Here is a 16,798-nt window from a genome sequence, read left to right on the forward strand (position 1 = left end):
AAGACAAATCTTGATTAATATGATGTGTCTTTTTTTTCCATGATTTGGTATTCGGTATTCGGCCGAATAGTACCTATTATTCGGCCGAATACCGAATACCAAACAAAGTGGCCGAATAGGCCGAATACCGAATAGTAGCCGAATATTCGTGGCATGTCTATTTAAAATGGCACGGAATAATTCTGTCTACATTTCCAAGTAACATCTGCCGATCTATGTTTTTCTTAAAATAAATGGGTAAAATGTATTGGCTAACATGGCATCCCTAAATTCACTCACACAATAGACAAACGCCAAAATTTTGCGTCACAGTTTTGTTGTAGCGCGAGTTCCGTCCGCCTTTTTTTATAGGTCCATGTGTTACAATATCAAATTCCAACCACAAACCGTATTTAAAGGAAAGTTGGTGGTATTGGCTGGACAAGTCCGAGATGTAGAAGAATGAAGAACAAAACAAGGGCAAAGTTCAATAATTCACGCTCTCATCATAAGGCAAACATCTGTGCACAACAACTACTTTGACTCATTTTTGTACTACCACGTTGTGTAGTCTAGTTATTTCCAAATTGTAAACGGCTATTAAACCAGCCCTATCGAAATACAGTCCATTCTTTTATTTAAGTTCCCAGTAGGACCCTTTTCATGCGACTAATTAATGATATTAAAATGTATTATGTAGAATCGCTTTGCCATTGACAGATACATCTGATGACAGAGCTTACATTATTTCTACTTTTGACCACCATGAGCGCTGCGATAGATTATGTTATCCCCACCTAGTACTTCGCACCCAGCGAATAGGCTATAATTTATGACGATATGTGACAAACTAAATTTCACGCGGGTGAAGCCGCGGGCAAAAGCTAGTACTTAATTAAAACATTCAAGTATAAAATCTACCCTCAATATAATGTATTCAGGCTTGAGGTTGGTCAAAATATTAAAACTTCAAAATCACAGGCATAACAGGGGATAAAATAAGTTAGGTAAAAGTTTTCAATGTAAGTTAAGTAAGTCCTTAATATTCAATAGGTAGTTTGTTTCCATAAAATAAACGATTTGGTATCTTTTGGTAAATTGGTCTTCGTTTGATTAATGTCACCTGCCGTAATTAATTAGATCTTTTGAAGGGAACTATATTTAAAACAAAAATATTCCCTTAGTTCTAAATCTTCTATGCCAGATCTAAATCCACACAACCGGAGTCAGATAAGTAATGTAGAAAATGACAAAACAACCGACCAATCTTTTAACTTGAACAAAACTTAGCTCGACGGCTAAACCCTTAATTGAATAGCTAATAAGCACAAGTATCCAAGTTTGCCGCCGTACAATAAATAATAGATAAATTAAATGGCTCGCTCGGGCCAAACAGAATTAAAACTTTCCGGAAGGTTTCACCTAAATCAGACCTACCTGATTTATATTTCACGCACCGTCCGGGATGTAGGGTGTCCGTTCGTTGGGATAAAGCAGGATATTTTTGCTTTGACACTCCCACTCAGGTGATGACGGAACGCCGCGGAGGTTTTAGTGGGTATAACCCCTCCTTTTCAGGATGGAGGGCGCCGGTAGTCCCACACACCACTCTGTCTCCCGGCAGTGGTGTCGGTGCGCAAAGCATTTCCTCCGCGGCAAACAAAAGGATATTTTTGCTTTCTTTACGGTTCATTTTTTAAGGTTCTTTTCTCCTCTGTGGAATATTCATGATTGGAATGAGAAAGTCAGGATAAAACCTACTTTGAAATACGTACCTACCGTGCTGAAAAGAAAATTGAAGGATCATTTTTTTCAGCTAAAAATTCATACACCTTTTTTGTTAATTAAGATAATTATTAACAAAATCCGTTGTTATGTGGACACCCTACAGGATAGGGCCTTCGCACGAAATATTCGCTTACTCTTTCCGGGATGCGATTTTACTATCTCAACCCGGTTTTAATGAAAATGGGAGTGTTTTAAAATTATGTTTACCCCGTAAATGAGTTTATTAATTATTTACTTAGCACTTTGGAGATCTTATAAAATAGGTACTTTTAAACTGAAATAGAGGATTCGATGAGTGGAGGCAGTGGCGGATTTACCAGCAGGCTGAGTAGGCTGAAGCATAGGGCGGGAAATTCACTATATACGAGTAAATAGTTATAGGTAACTACGCACACAAAAAAATTCCGAAATTAGGTGAAATTAAAATATTTTTTAACAAAAAACAAGATTTATTAAATTACCTACTCATTTCAGTCTCAGTCCGAAGTCGCAATGATTGTAATAGAGAAAAGTCTTTTCAACACAAATAACTCTACCTGTCTAACGCCAATATTCACAAACATTACTATGAGGTCTCACAGTTCGCGTGGACGCACACGGTGACACACGAACCCATCACAGAGTTCTATTCAATGCTGTGCGTTTGATTTGCTGCTTCAATTAAGCAAGTATCGTTTGTGAACGGACTCTACGTTGTCAGAATTCTCATGATGGCAAGAATGCCCATTGGCGATATTCCTTACCTGACTGTGACCAATGGGTTTCCACCCAATATCCATATAGATAAGCAATTTACCAAAACAGTGATTTTCTGAGTTCATGCCAGCCCTTCATTAAAGTAACTTTGACTTTGACCAATGTCTACTGTCGTATAGACAATAAACTTTAAAGTTTGCTCGAGTTAGTTTTGACTTTGACTAATGTTCATCATTATAATGGCTAACATTTAACCTAGCTTATCATGTATCAAGTAGATAATGTTATACATACTTTTAGCTCATGTAACAAATTTATACGCTCCTGTATCTATGAGCTTCCAATCGGATAATATTGATATCATTAAGAGAAGCCTATGCATGTTGGGCTGAAATTATGATCATGAACCTACTTAAAATTGGTGATGTTGAATTATTGCCCCATAAAAAGCTCACAAATAGGTATCATTTTATTCAAATTAAATAGGACAGACTGTCAGGTACTATATAGAGTTTACGTTATTACTTTAATTTTGAAGTTTCAGTAATATCAAGCATAATTAGATTCAGCAATATGAAGTGAAAATTGTTCAATCATTACTTCAGGAAAGGTAATGTTTCTACATAATTATAAGTAGGTATTATTACTGTCGCGTCTTAGCAATTACTTAACTAAAGTATAAATAAATTGCTTTTACCTTATGCGATACTCTCGGGAACATTCTTGATGGTTGTAATAAATATTATTGTCACTTCTAATAAGAATATTTCTCAAAATTTGCATATCTACCTGAGTTACAAGATTCGGTTTCGATTCAAGATGGATCACTTCGCTTCATCCGAAAATAACAAAGGCAATAGAACACAAAGTGAAAATAATTTTACCTACTTTGTCGAGGTACGGGTAGAGACAAATTATCTAATAACTTTTGGGTTTATTGATTTTGTAATCTGTATACCTACCTACATAATTATACAATATCAATAATTGGAAACGACCATAATGAGTAGGCTTATCACATTAATTAGTTCGTTCAGTTTTTATTTTTAGCTCTACCTCTTGGAACAAACCGTCCATAATTTTAGAAAAACTGAGCATGAAACTAGTTTGAATTTATTTTATTAGACGTAATTTTGAAAAGCAATTTCGTTATTTTCTCTGCTCCTGACTATCACTAATTACGTAATTCCTAGAACAAGTCCTGGCGACTTACCTGATTAACGTTTCCTAGAAAGAAAATTAGGTAGGTACTTACAGGTACTTACCGAGTAAGCCGTCACTCAAGATAATTAATTCAACGAAAAAATTAAGTTATGGCAAAATAGAAATTAATGTGTTTGCTAAATTTTAAATTAACCACTTGAAAAAATCGAACTGCCTAAGGCTGGAATCGAATCCACGACCTTTCGCTTGCCGGGCGACTGCTCTTTCAACTGAGCTAGGTACTTAGGCAGTTCGATTTTTTCAAGTTGTTTATTTAAAATTTAGTTTGAGAAGCGACTCATATCGCTTGGAAATTTTAATGTGTTTTCAATAAACAATTACAGTTCTAAGCTCACCTCGGCGTGCATGTATGAAATTCAATGAGCACACCGCCTCATCCGAATTCGATTCAGCCGCAATTCCACGTAGATGTAGGAATAGTGACGTGCGAAAATGCGTCACTACTAAGTTTAATATAATTTTCAAGAAAATAATTTATAACTAACAACTTCCTATTTTTCTTTTCTTATCTTAGTTTTAAATCCTGTCGTTGAGAATAGCTAATAACCATTTAACTATCTTAATCTATGTAGATTGCGTTGAGTCCGGAACGAAAAATAAATTTTAGTCTAATTTTATTATTTTAATCTAAGTAATTACTAAAACGGAAGTTAGTTTTAAATTATAGACATAGACTATTTATAGATAGACCGATTTCAAACAAGGAGTATCTATGATTGCTTGTAATGTTTGTAATGATTCTGTATTTTGTATGTAAATTGGGATTGGGATGGAATTTTGTTGCGAAACGAATTGAAATCGGATACTTTGTCTTGTCTATCTATCTGACAATGGCATGAAACTTTAAAAGTAAATAAATACTATTAGTGCTATAGTGGTTACATTCCCATCCCTACTTCCGACTAATTTAATTCCCTCGTAATTTCGTAACGTTTCACTTCATTTGATGGCACTTAGACTGTCTTATAGAAGTCACCCCGTCCCCGAATGTACACAAAGCCTGTTTGTTCCCAACAAACTATGCGAACTAACTAATTGAACTTGAGTTTGACTTCCCTTCTTACTGTTGGCGTTTTGAATCGACGAATAATGCCCCATTAATTTGTGTACTCAAGTTGATTCGATAAAATGAACAGTATCTAAGTATTCGCAGGGTTATGTATTTTCGTGGAAGTTAAGTAATTAAGTTTCGACGGAAATCAAGAACTCTGCTACTAAGTTAATAACATTATTTATTAGTGTTTCCACGAAAAGTTGATACAGCTTTTGGATACTTTCTTACAACAAATAGAGCCCCTAGAGCTAGAAAATGTATTACTTGTGGGTAGGTAAATTCAATACTTCATTCATGAATTCATGAGAATTACTTTTTATTCACTATCAATCTAGGTATCTACAATACCTAATAGGTTTACTTTATGAAAAAGAAAAAGCCCTACAAACTTATTTCAAACTGTAGCTAAGATTCAAGCCAGTTGTGATGGTTGAGCATTAGTTTTGGACTAACTTAGTCATAGATTTGAATTTAAAGGTTGAATGTAAGTAGTTCATACGTACTGAGTGCCATTTAGGTTTGGTAAATTAACATATCATACTACGTAAATACGTAATGAAAATTCATTACTTACATGATAGGAACAAAGAAAAACATTTCCCTTATATACATCGCGTGGGAATTCGCAATTTGGCGTGAGAAACTAGCGACTTTGACGAAAACAGTGCCAGGGTAGACATAAATATATTTAAGTGGATGGAGCAATTTCAGCGAAATCTGAAAGGTTTGAATATAAAGCGAAGGTTAAGTCACTTATGGAAATGGAAAAAGTTCTATGCCTTTATAGAGCACGCTAGGAAATACTAGGAACGCCGCTCGCTCTTCGAATTATTATGACGATAAAATGGCGAGATTGGATCTCATTTTGCATAACTCAGTTTTAAATAACGATATTAGCTAAGATTATATTATTTACTGTCTATACGTACGTTCTGAAACAATGTGATGATGATTGAATCATTGAAACTGGAAAAAAAGAATAAAGGTATAAAGGCTTTTGAACTCTACAAATAATGATTTATTACAAAATAATATATTTTAGTTCACTAGTTGACGAACACTGGTATAGCATTACTTACTACTTATTAAACGATTGCAGTATAGGTAGGTACAGTCGCCAACACTTCGTAAAAACCTTTTTGTGAATCGTCATTTAGGTTGAATATGTCATACCAATATCAATCATACCAATCTGCTAGAGAGGATGGAGATTCCTCTGAAAGCTGAAATCTGAAACGATGTTATTCGACCACTACCAAAGAAGTTTCTGGGCTGTTTACATTTGCCGTGGATAGATCAAATGGCCTTTGAGGCGACGAGTTCTGGAGCGTACTTGGTGAATGCAGCGTGTGCCCTTCAGCAAAATGGACTGACGACGTACGAATATTGGATGGAAGAAATTAGTCCGGGATCGGACTCAGTGGGGTGTAATGTGAGGTCTACAGCCATCTAGCTTTAGACTGGGATATACACTGTATGACGTTTAGTTGGGATTGCTATAAAGTCTTGAAAGTTCAAATTATCTGACATGGTACAGTCGTCAGCGTTGTCAGCGTCAAATAAGTAGTTAGTGACACTTGAAGTGATCAAAAAGTTTACCTACTTATGTTATTGGCTATTTTATGTGTCACGAACTGACTATACAGTACAGTACACAGCACATTTAAAAATTTGTTATTATTTACAAATTATCACATCGGATTAAGTACTTATTTGAGGGAATGCTTAGCTCGATTAGGCTTTGTTTGTGTATGGAATCTGACCAACCTCAAGATGTCCCGAACTAGAAAAGAATATGCAAAACTGATTCAGGAATAACATGTTAGAAACAGCCCTAAAACTTGGTATCTGGTCTACCAGATTATTTTGTGAACTCACAAATGCATTTGTTTTTCATTTTATCTTGTGAACTCACAAATGGTAGTTCACTTCATTTGGAAAGGAGGAAATGTTTTTTCGTAAGTTTTCGCATGAAGCGAATAAAATTGCTTTTCATTGGATTCAGAACATCTTGAAGCTTGACCCATTTCGGAGATAGGGAGTTTTAAAGATTAAGTTCGTCCCGCTGTTCTCCAAGTTTCTGCATTTTTCCTCCATTTAAGCTGTCTATGGGATTAAAAATAACAAACGACAGGGTTGGCAACCTACTTCGAAAGTTTCGAGAAGGAATCGTTAGTGAATGTTTCATACTTTTACTAGAAGAAAGTAGGTACACACCAATACCTATGTGAACCACAATGCTGTGGTATGTAGGGGTAGCCAAATATTTGCCTTATTACTGACTAAGTTTACAGTTTATCATGGGACTTAAAACCATGACCTAAGCTTCGTTTGCTAGGCAACTGCTCTTATTGACAACTGAGAAATATTATGACTTTTGATGGGTTGTGTCTGTTTCAGAAAAATACAAAGAAGCATACCAGATAAGTACCACCAATTTATTACAAGTAACGTAATTTTTACTTAAGAAAATATTGTTAAAACTCAGTACCTATGGATGTTTTGAATTGTTTTTTATGACAACCCTGGCATCGGAGCTGCATTGGTGCTTATTCGGCAGCCATTAGCGCAGGCGGACTCGATAAATCATGCCTCGGCGTCTCGACGATTCCATTCAATAGCAATTTTGGTTACGTTTACACTGTTCGTTTTGGTTAAGACTTCAAGACTTTGTGAAAAATGTTCCTTTTAAAAGTTCACGTTGAGATATTTGAAACGTAGAATACTGTTCTTTTTGAATTTGATAACACTATTAATTAAATTGCTGAAAAACTTTTTCAGTTAGACATCTGAAAAAGTAAAGTACCCCATACAAAATATAAAAGTTAAGTAATAATGGAGAAGTTTCATTTAAATTTAATTAAGTAGTGGTCCCAAGAGTGGCAATACCATAAAAAAAAAATATTGGGGGTTTTTCGTGACATGTAAATACTTGTTCAGCTATGATCATTCCTCAATATGAGTCGGCGATAGATAACTAATGTGCCAGTGAATACCGCATGTAAATCATAATTTACATTTTGTATGTGTTAGTAGGTACTTATGCCAACATAAACACACAGACAACATTACTATCACATAATAGATTTAACGGCTAGTTAAAGGTGCTCACAAGTCTTGATGTCGATTCCTAGGTGGAACACATTATAATTATCCAATTTAGTTAAAGAACTCGAACATGTATCAATCGAGCGCATTTAGCGCTTCGTTAGTATTTGGTTATTAACTTTACTTAGTTCATGGATTTCAAATACTGACTGTAAGTTTTGGAAAAACCATTTAACTACTTACAAAAATTTAGTTATTTATTTTTGGTTTGTATTGCAACTCTAAAATAAATTATGCGTCGTTGAAATTTTGGACTGGCTATTTATTACCTTTCCAAAGCGCACAAGTTTTAAAAAGAAAATTCAGTCCATTTCATTTGGCAAGTGTGCCCTCAGAAGCGGCAATGAAGCACCGAAAGTCATTTTATAAACCAAATTTACGGCAGGAGTACGGTCTTTAAATCAAAAAGTATTGCTCAGAATGTACTGCGAAGTTTCGTGCCTCGTAGTTCTTGATTTATACAACGTAACGTAAAAGAATATTGTTATTAAGGCTGAGTTGCAACACCTAACTTTGGTGTTTTTTGTATGGAGTTTGACAGATTTTTGACGTTTGTCAAAGTTAAAGTAAGATGGTGCAACCCAGCCTAAGTAATTCTGTCGTCAAGAATGAAACGTTATCGAAATTAAGGCTGAGTTGCACCACTTAACTTTGACCGTAACTTTGACGATTACTGGTGTTTTTTGTATGGAGTTTGACAGATATTTGACGTTTGTTAAAGTTAAAATAGGATGGTGCAACCGAGCCTAAATGTTACTACTAGGTACCTATATTTAAGGAGAAAGAAAGTTTATTCCGATTAATAAGTTAATTGATTTTTTTTGGGATGGACTGTCCCGCTGAAGCGCGCAGGAGTTGATTTTTTACTAGCTTTGAATGTTAAAAAGTCCTCGGTCATTTACATATTGTGTCAAGTATCCTAAGCGGCAAGAAAATCTGACCTACGACTACGACGCTACAGTTTTCCCGTAGCGTAAATAGATCCCTGTTTACCGTGTTTTTCCTGTAGCGTGGCGTCCTATCCAGGTACCTTCCAGTTTTTCTTGAAGATTCGGTCCTTCATATTTGCCTTTAGTTAGACGCTTATGTGTAAAGGTGTAGTAAAACATCTAACTTTAAATCACGACTGCTCTCAAGAGTTTTAATTTAATGTAAGGTCACAAGTTTACAACAAAATAGACTTTATGACCTAAAATGTACCCACTAAAATCTCATAAATGCCATTCCTGAATTATTATTTTTTTACGCACGTTTAATAAATTCGTAAAATTTACACGACATCTAAATCATCGGAATGAAAGCGAGGCATCTCAAACGCGATCGTAGAGGTGTCGCCTGGAAATTTATTGTGGAATTTAAATCATTCATAATTTTTGCTTTATTACATTTACTGTGCGCTCGGCCATTATGCTCGGCGTTTTATTAATCCACTACGATTTTCATTTTCGCAGCGACGACGGCGTTGCTGGCATCGGGACAAAATTGCTTTACAATATAATTACAAAGAACCATTGTGCCAATATCAACGCGTTTCGATTTACTTTTTGGATGAAGTTGCGCTGAAAATTGACCGTGGACTTATTAATTTTTGTATTGGTAAGTTTGGATAAGTTTTGCTTGGAAATTATTTTGTTAGTTTTATTAAGTTTAGGTACCTACTTACCTAATGTTAGTATTCTAACATACGAATTTTCCGGTCTTGACTTTTGCCATGCCAAGAGACTGGCAACTGAATTTAGGATAGGTAAATCGGTTGTAGCGCTTTTAAAAAAGTTTAAGGAATCATTTAATACGTGGATGTTAAATATTTTTATGATTTTAATATAAGTAATGAACCGTTTACTCTAAACAATTTACGAATTCAATTATTTCATTACGCAGAGTGAATCTATACAAAAATTCAACATTTGTGCAGTTCAAAATAAATATCACTGACGGTGCACCGTAAACGTTTTCATTTTCAAAACGACCGGTCGCTAACTCAGTTATTAGGTACAGCCAGCGAAATTAGATTTTTCCGCTAATTCCACTGGCTTATTTCATTTGCATGTAGACAACTAACAAACAGAGAGGCTAATTGGATTGAGATGTGTATCCTCTAAATGGGTTTATTACGAATTTAATAGTTTACTTAAGTTTTTATGTTATCGTACTGCTCAGCATGTTTACTCATTAGGTAGAGATCGCTGACTTGCACAGCAAATTAAACAAGTTAGGTAATATAAGTATGTACATTAAATGTAAGATATTCCTGTTATTGTACACAGGTACATTATACCTACAGATATTTTTGTAATTAAAAATAAGTAGGTATTTTTAATTTTCTTGCGTAGATAAGTACAGCCTTTTTTTTGGTATAGGTAGGTATTGAGAATAAATATCAGAAATGGTTTCACTAATGTTCTTTATTCATCTTATATTACATTTAACGTTATGTACATCATGATAATTACATTAAATATAACCTATATTAACAGTAAGTAACAGTAATATGTTACAAAAACTTATAAATACCGTACTGCTAATCACTGATGACCGTGATTCTTTACGAATCCCTTGAAACCGCATATTGACATAAAACCACTTTCAACTAACTTCTAAATCAGAACTCAGAAAGTATTTTTATATCAAAAATGAAGCTACAAAACTCCTACAATGTGCCACATCAGTATATTTACAAGTCCATTTAAATATAACTTAATGTTTTGCTAAAGCTAAAACGTAAACGTGTAACAAAAAAGGAGAAAACATGTATTAACAATACCATTTATGGCTTCGTATGTTACAAGTAGGTATAGTTAACTGAATAAATTACTTTGAGAAATAGGACTTAAGGTACAGATTACCAAAAGCGAAGGTAGGTAACTATGAAACGGACAGTAAAATATGTAGAACCGCGAGGTTAAAAATACAGAAATTAATTGAACACAACAAATATATTTTTCCAGGGCATTCATTATGTATAGAATAATTAAACAACGATTGGCACTATGAAACAAAATCGCACTTGTACATTATGGTGAGAGATTTGGCTTTAAATAATAATTCGCGTATATATTTATTTATTGCTAACGTTTGTAACATTCGTATATACACGGCACGTAGTTTGTTTTTTATTATCAACTAATCAAACGAAATTATACGTCAGTGCTTTTTTATATACACAAAACTTACACACAATAAAATAAGGTACTTGAAAACGATTACAATAGTAGAATTTAAATATACAATAGTGGACATTTAAACGTAGTGATATTGTAATATTATCGCGTTACAGAATTTCACTGGGGAAAATGAATTTCTGAAACGCGTCTAAGCATTACGGTAATTTTCTGTTTCTGCGAAACCTATTTTGAGACTGACAATTTGTGTTTGATTCGATTTTATCATCATAATTTATAAAACGATACAATTCTATTCTATGTAATACTTTCGTAAGTTGTGCTTTTGGGTATCGGTCGAAAGTTTTAATGTTCTGCTAATTTCACTGCTATTTAAATTCCACTTTAGCACATTCTCCTTCTGACCACGCTTTACAAAAAAACCTGTATTATGAAATGACACTCAAAAATCCGAGCATATTATGCTGAAGTCTGAGATTTCAATACTTTCCGACCGAATCATAGGATGTTCTTTACTATAGTTTCAAACTTGGGTGTCGCTTTATAATACGGGCCTTAGTATCATTAGAGTATGTACTACATCACTTTTTGCTTTGACCATCTACACAGTAACTGTGCACATCGTTCGAATCGTTGCTCTCACAAGCCTTATTCACTACATAGTTCGTTATAAGTGCGCCAGTATGTCGATTTCTGATGGCGGCTGCGTGTGTGTTTCGTTGAGGGCTGCGGACCCTGAGACGGTGACGATGACTGGTTGGGCGTCTGTGTGAACGATGGTGACGAGGTGCTCGTCAGGGTCTTTCTCTTGTTCTGTGGGCTTGGGGAGTGATTCCAGGGGGTCCTCCGCGTACTTAAGGTCGAGGGGAGTTAGCGTGGGTAGGGCGTCCGTCACAGTGACGGGCGGGTCGTTGCGCGGCGCGCGGTATGACGGCGGCCCGCTGTATTCTGACCCACACCATGCTGCGCCTGTCGATCCTCTGTAATAGAATAACCGGTTATTTATTACTTGTAATACTTATTTTGAATACGATATGATTTATAGAATTCGATGTTTGTTATGAAATGAAAAGGAAGAAATATTACCTGACTAGACTGGCAGAATTTGATCTGTACGTTGGAGGTGGGGACACCGCGGGCGCACTTCTGTCGAGGAGAAGTAACCTGAAACAGAAAATTGAAATTAAGACTGACGTCAGCCTAAGAGATAATAAAGCCTTCCACTATAAGGTTCCATTTTTTTACATATAGGGTGGAAATTTCTACGTGTAATATGGTTTCGCTGGGCACATCTTGGTGAAAGTTAGCTAAGCATTTATGCTACTTTTATTGTTGTATCCTACTTCATTTTGTTATCCAGGACGTCCACTGTTGCCTCCTCCAACAATATTTAGATTGGTTGATTGGAAGCGGCCTGCGTTCCTGTAACCTATATTAGCATATCTGTCTCATTTGACTATCAAATCGAACTTCATATTAACGAATGTTACCTACTATGGCGCTGGAGTATTTTACCATAAGTATGTATTTTCTAAGCTATCTAAGTTAAAAGAACCAACCTGAGTCTATACTCTTGCATCGACGCCTGGTACGTGGGCGGCGGTGGCCGATAATGGAACTCCGGGTACAGCATGGCCGCATAAGGGTGGTGCGGCCTGGCGTAGCTGGGCGGCAGGCGCGGCACGAGGCGCCGGCAGGACGCGCGGCGGAGCCCTAATAAGGCGCAGGGCGCGTCGCGGGCGCCCAGACGCCATGCTAGGCCTGCCGCTGTCACTAGCACTACGCCGATTCCTGGAACAGAGATATGACAATGAGAATTTTAAATAATAAAGAAGCCACGATAGTCGAACGGTGAAGAGGTCGGACTGGCCGACTCATGATCCGGGGAACGCGGGTTCGGTCTCCGCCGCCGCTCGACTATTGTGGTGAACTTACTCGTGATACAAACATATTTAGCTTAGTATGAGGGGCTAATGGGACTAAAAAAAGAATAATTTATGTTTGTTCGTTTCAGCCAATTGGCCTTGGGAGAGGCAAAGGACAAAGGCAGTGGACGTCAATTTGCCGAAATAAAATATTGCTTGGACATTTTAAATGGCGCTTTCTAATCCCAAACTAAACAAAGCTTACTACTTAAACTTTTAACTTTAACTTTTTTGTAAACACTTATACAGCCTATACAGGGTTATTTTTGAACAGTTAAATTGTTCCTAATTAAGACTCCCTACTACAGACAGAATCTTCCTGAAAAGTTGGAAACTGTTTTCAAAGTAAATAAGTACCTACTTAATAGTTAGGCAATTCTACCCAAGGCAAAATTTTAAACTAATTAACGCAATTTTATTAGTACTTCACTTCAGGAAAAGTTTTCTTAGGAACTAAAACATCACCAATTGAATAAAATATCAGTTTGACTTTGTCGGTTTATCGTGGATTCAAAAACTAATTTAACTTTATTAACGCCTTCATAAAATATTATCAATACGAGTACTCAACCTAACCATCAATCATACTCGTAGTACAAAAAGCGGTTACATGTGTTTTAATTAAAATTTCATCAGTCCCAAACATTAACAAAAGAATGCAATAATAAAGCGTCAACGAATTTGTTACAAGTAATAACTGCATACAGTTTGGCAACAGTTGTTAATTGTTTTCGTGCCTGTGATCACGAACAATATGTTACGCGGGCTCGCGCGCTAACAACCCTGTATAATCGTAAAATATTTGGCGGACGCACGGCGACGCGTGAACGCAGCAGTTGAGTGACGAGGACTAATTGCCCTGCCGAGCAACAATAGATCGTTTGTCGGTAACAACAACATCATTTGTCCCTAACGCTAATGAAAATCCAATTAATTCTGCTCCGAAACTCATTCGAAGTTTAATTGAAAACTTGGAGGGCGGACGCGACTTTGTGAATGATGTAATGAAATTTTGGACAGACTTGTTATTGTCATATGCATAGCGAATACCGAATGAGCCCCCCAAGATTGTTTCACGGTTAATTACGGTCATCTGTTACGTCCCCGTGTGCCGTTTTGGTCGGATTTATGAATATTAGAATGTGGACGTTAAATTTTATGCATAGCCACGCGAATGGGCGGACGGAATCTCTCGCCTACTTTCATTTTGTTGAACTGTTCATCAGACCGGATAACTTTAATCAGCTATGAAACAAAAACACGACTGAGCATGAAATGAGTTGCAAACTGTGATCAAAGACTTTGTCTTTGTAAGGCTTCATTCGAATGGGCAGCTCTGCAGCTCATCGAAACAATTTGTTAATTTATTTTCAAAGCATTTTTTTACATGCAAGACCGGTTCCGTTTTTATTAACTCATTTTCGACCGAAAGCATCTGAAAGATAAATATGCGAGGTATTTTTTGATTAACACATCCTAACTCTATATTAATGTATGCGTGAATGGATTATACATATAGCTGATTCGTTGGTAATAAAAGTGTCTATGACTGTAAATCACTATACAATATTGATAGGTCTGTAAATTTTTGTAACAACATTATGTTTTAAGTGCTTGTACATACTTCAAGCCAATCACCTACTAATTAGCTAGTCTTTCCCTACCCTCACTAATTGGGTTTAATTAGCAGCCAAGTTGTAGATCCTCATACAGGAGCCCTAGACAATTAATTGTTGAATTTTAAGTAACATTCCTGACAAATGCTATCCCACTGGAGCGAAGCAAAGAGTTGCAATTAGAATTAGAAGTGAACTCATTCCGTTGATCTTTAACAAGCAACCGTGTCATCGTCTCAACCAAATACCGTCCAGTGCTGCATTAAGGCCTCCCCAAAGATTTCTAAAACTATTTTTTTATGAATTACAAGGCAGGTATTTGACCACAATCGCACTTGGTGTTAAGTGGGAAGCAGTCCAGGATGGTACTATCTGCCCTGTAAGTGCCTATTCACTCTCGCCTTGAAAAGGCCCGGATTATAGTCTTCAGGGAAGACAGCAGCAGGCAGCGAATTCCAGTCCCTAGCTGTTCACATTATAAAGTACTAAAGGCCAAAACTTACCTATCATTAGTAATAGTAATGTGAGGGGCGCCTTAGGATGGGGCCTTAAGGCACCAAGCACCGCTCCAGCGGCAACCAGGCAGGCGCCAACTACGCCAAGGAAGAGGACACATAGCCTGAGCGGGGGGCGTCCGCAGCAAGACTTGGGGGCGCCACCGTCACCCTCGGAACACGCGTACGCCGCTCCTCTGCCCGATCTGGAAAGAAAGGTTAATAAATTAGGGTTTTCATGGTGTAAATCACCCTCGTGGCGGAGTTTTGGGCTGACACTGTGTAGGTTTGTTGTCGACACGAAAAAAAAAAGAAATTCAAATTCAAATAATTTATTTGTGAAACTTTAAGGTTAAATTTCTTAACATAACAATTAACAATCAACTTAGACAGTGGCACGGCACTAAATATAAGTATAAACAATTTATTTAAAACTACCACACGGGTTTGTTATGGTGCCTTGCTTTTCTCTCTAGAGTTTTCTTGCCTTGTCTCCTAAATAGTTTTATATCTGGCACTTAGCCAGAAGGATATCTTACACTTGTCATGCTCACTAAAATGTCTCTGGGGTAGTGGCGTGTGAGGCGGGTCGTTACATTCCCTATAATATGGTCGAGTGAAGCGATAGCTGGTTCACACGTCATGTCTGTGAACAGGCGCTGCCTTCGGGGACTGGTCAAGGAAATATATACCTGACATAAAATATATGTATCAAAACGCAACAATTAACCTAGAAATTAGCACGGCACTAAAGAAATACCTATATTCAAAACTGCCACGCGGTCTCGTGCTAGATGGGCGTCTTAAAGGCCACCTTCTATCAACGGGAGCGCGTGGTAAGTAACTTGCTTCTGAATGTATGTAACTTCCTACTTTTTTATATTTTTTTATATTTTTAAACCGACAGACAGTGGTGACTGAGTTTGTTGCGGCGCTTCTTCTCAGCACTTGCCAAATGTTTGTCTCTAAGCGCTGGTAGGGCAAAAAAAGAATGAGACATGTATAGACTCCTTAAGAGCATTTGACGATTTGCAAGAACTAATTTAATTAGTCTAAATAAATAAAGATAATTTTGATTTTGATTTTGATGTACAAACAAAATATGTGTTCAAGCCGTGATCAGCCTTGTCGGCATACAAATGTTAAAGCGTGATTTTAATTTAAGTAGGTATAATATTATGTTATAGAAAAGTAATAATGAGCAAATTAAATGTCAAAATCATAAATGTCAGTTAAATAAATTGCAAGATTAAAATAAATTAATGCAGGGCAGTCAATCGGATATTAGAGTCAATATTGTCAAGGAAGATGGTGAAAATGTTAAAAAAATAATTATACATGATTCAAATAAAGTTGCTGTTTTCGGGATTACATATCCCAGATCCAGATCTCTCGTAAAAGGTATGAGAATCATTATTATCATACTGAAAACAACTACGATTGATAATAAGAAGTTAAACACGTAGGAAGCCATGGAATCACTTGTTGTTTAGAACACATTTCCAATTACTTTTTTTTTCATCAAGGCTAAATAATTATGTTTCTGATGACAGCTAACAACTTCAAAACAAATATCGACCTTGTTTACCTACATTATGTTATCCGACTTTCCTTACGTCTAAAGATGGGGCGGGCAGTCTCTACATAACCAAAGTTTTCTAACTATGTATAAAAATTCAAGTAAGTAGAACCCATTTCGTAAAGAGCAAGCTAATAAAATCGCTACTTCTATAAATACGGTGTTCATACAATCATCCGACACAGTGTAAAGTTACTTTTAAAGTCGCTTCGA

At 36.3% G+C, this 16,798-nt stretch overlaps 1 protein-coding gene across 1 annotated transcript in view; it reads right to left on the bottom strand.

Annotated features, from left to right (window-relative positions):
• Positions 1-10,236: 10,236 nt before the first annotated feature.
• Positions 10,237-16,798, bottom strand: part of LOC114362577 (uncharacterized) — a 107,786-nt gene continuing 101,224 nt past the window's right edge. Inside the window, exons 2-5 of the mRNA XM_028318030.1 lie at positions 15,016-15,212; positions 12,531-12,762; positions 12,058-12,135; positions 10,237-11,951 (exon numbers count right to left, since the gene is read on the bottom strand). Coding sequence (XP_028173831.1) covers positions 11,639-11,951; positions 12,058-12,135; positions 12,531-12,762; positions 15,016-15,212 — 820 coding nt within the window. The 3' untranslated portion in view covers positions 10,237-11,638. The remainder of the gene's footprint in view (positions 11,952-12,057; positions 12,136-12,530; positions 12,763-15,015; positions 15,213-16,798) is intronic.

The sequence above is a fragment of the Ostrinia furnacalis genome, unplaced genomic scaffold, assembly GCF_004193835.3.
Source record: "Ostrinia furnacalis isolate ACB-3 unplaced genomic scaffold, ASM419383v2 OfSCF6633, whole genome shotgun sequence".
NCBI classification, from domain to species: Eukaryota; Metazoa; Arthropoda; class Insecta; order Lepidoptera; family Crambidae; genus Ostrinia; species Ostrinia furnacalis.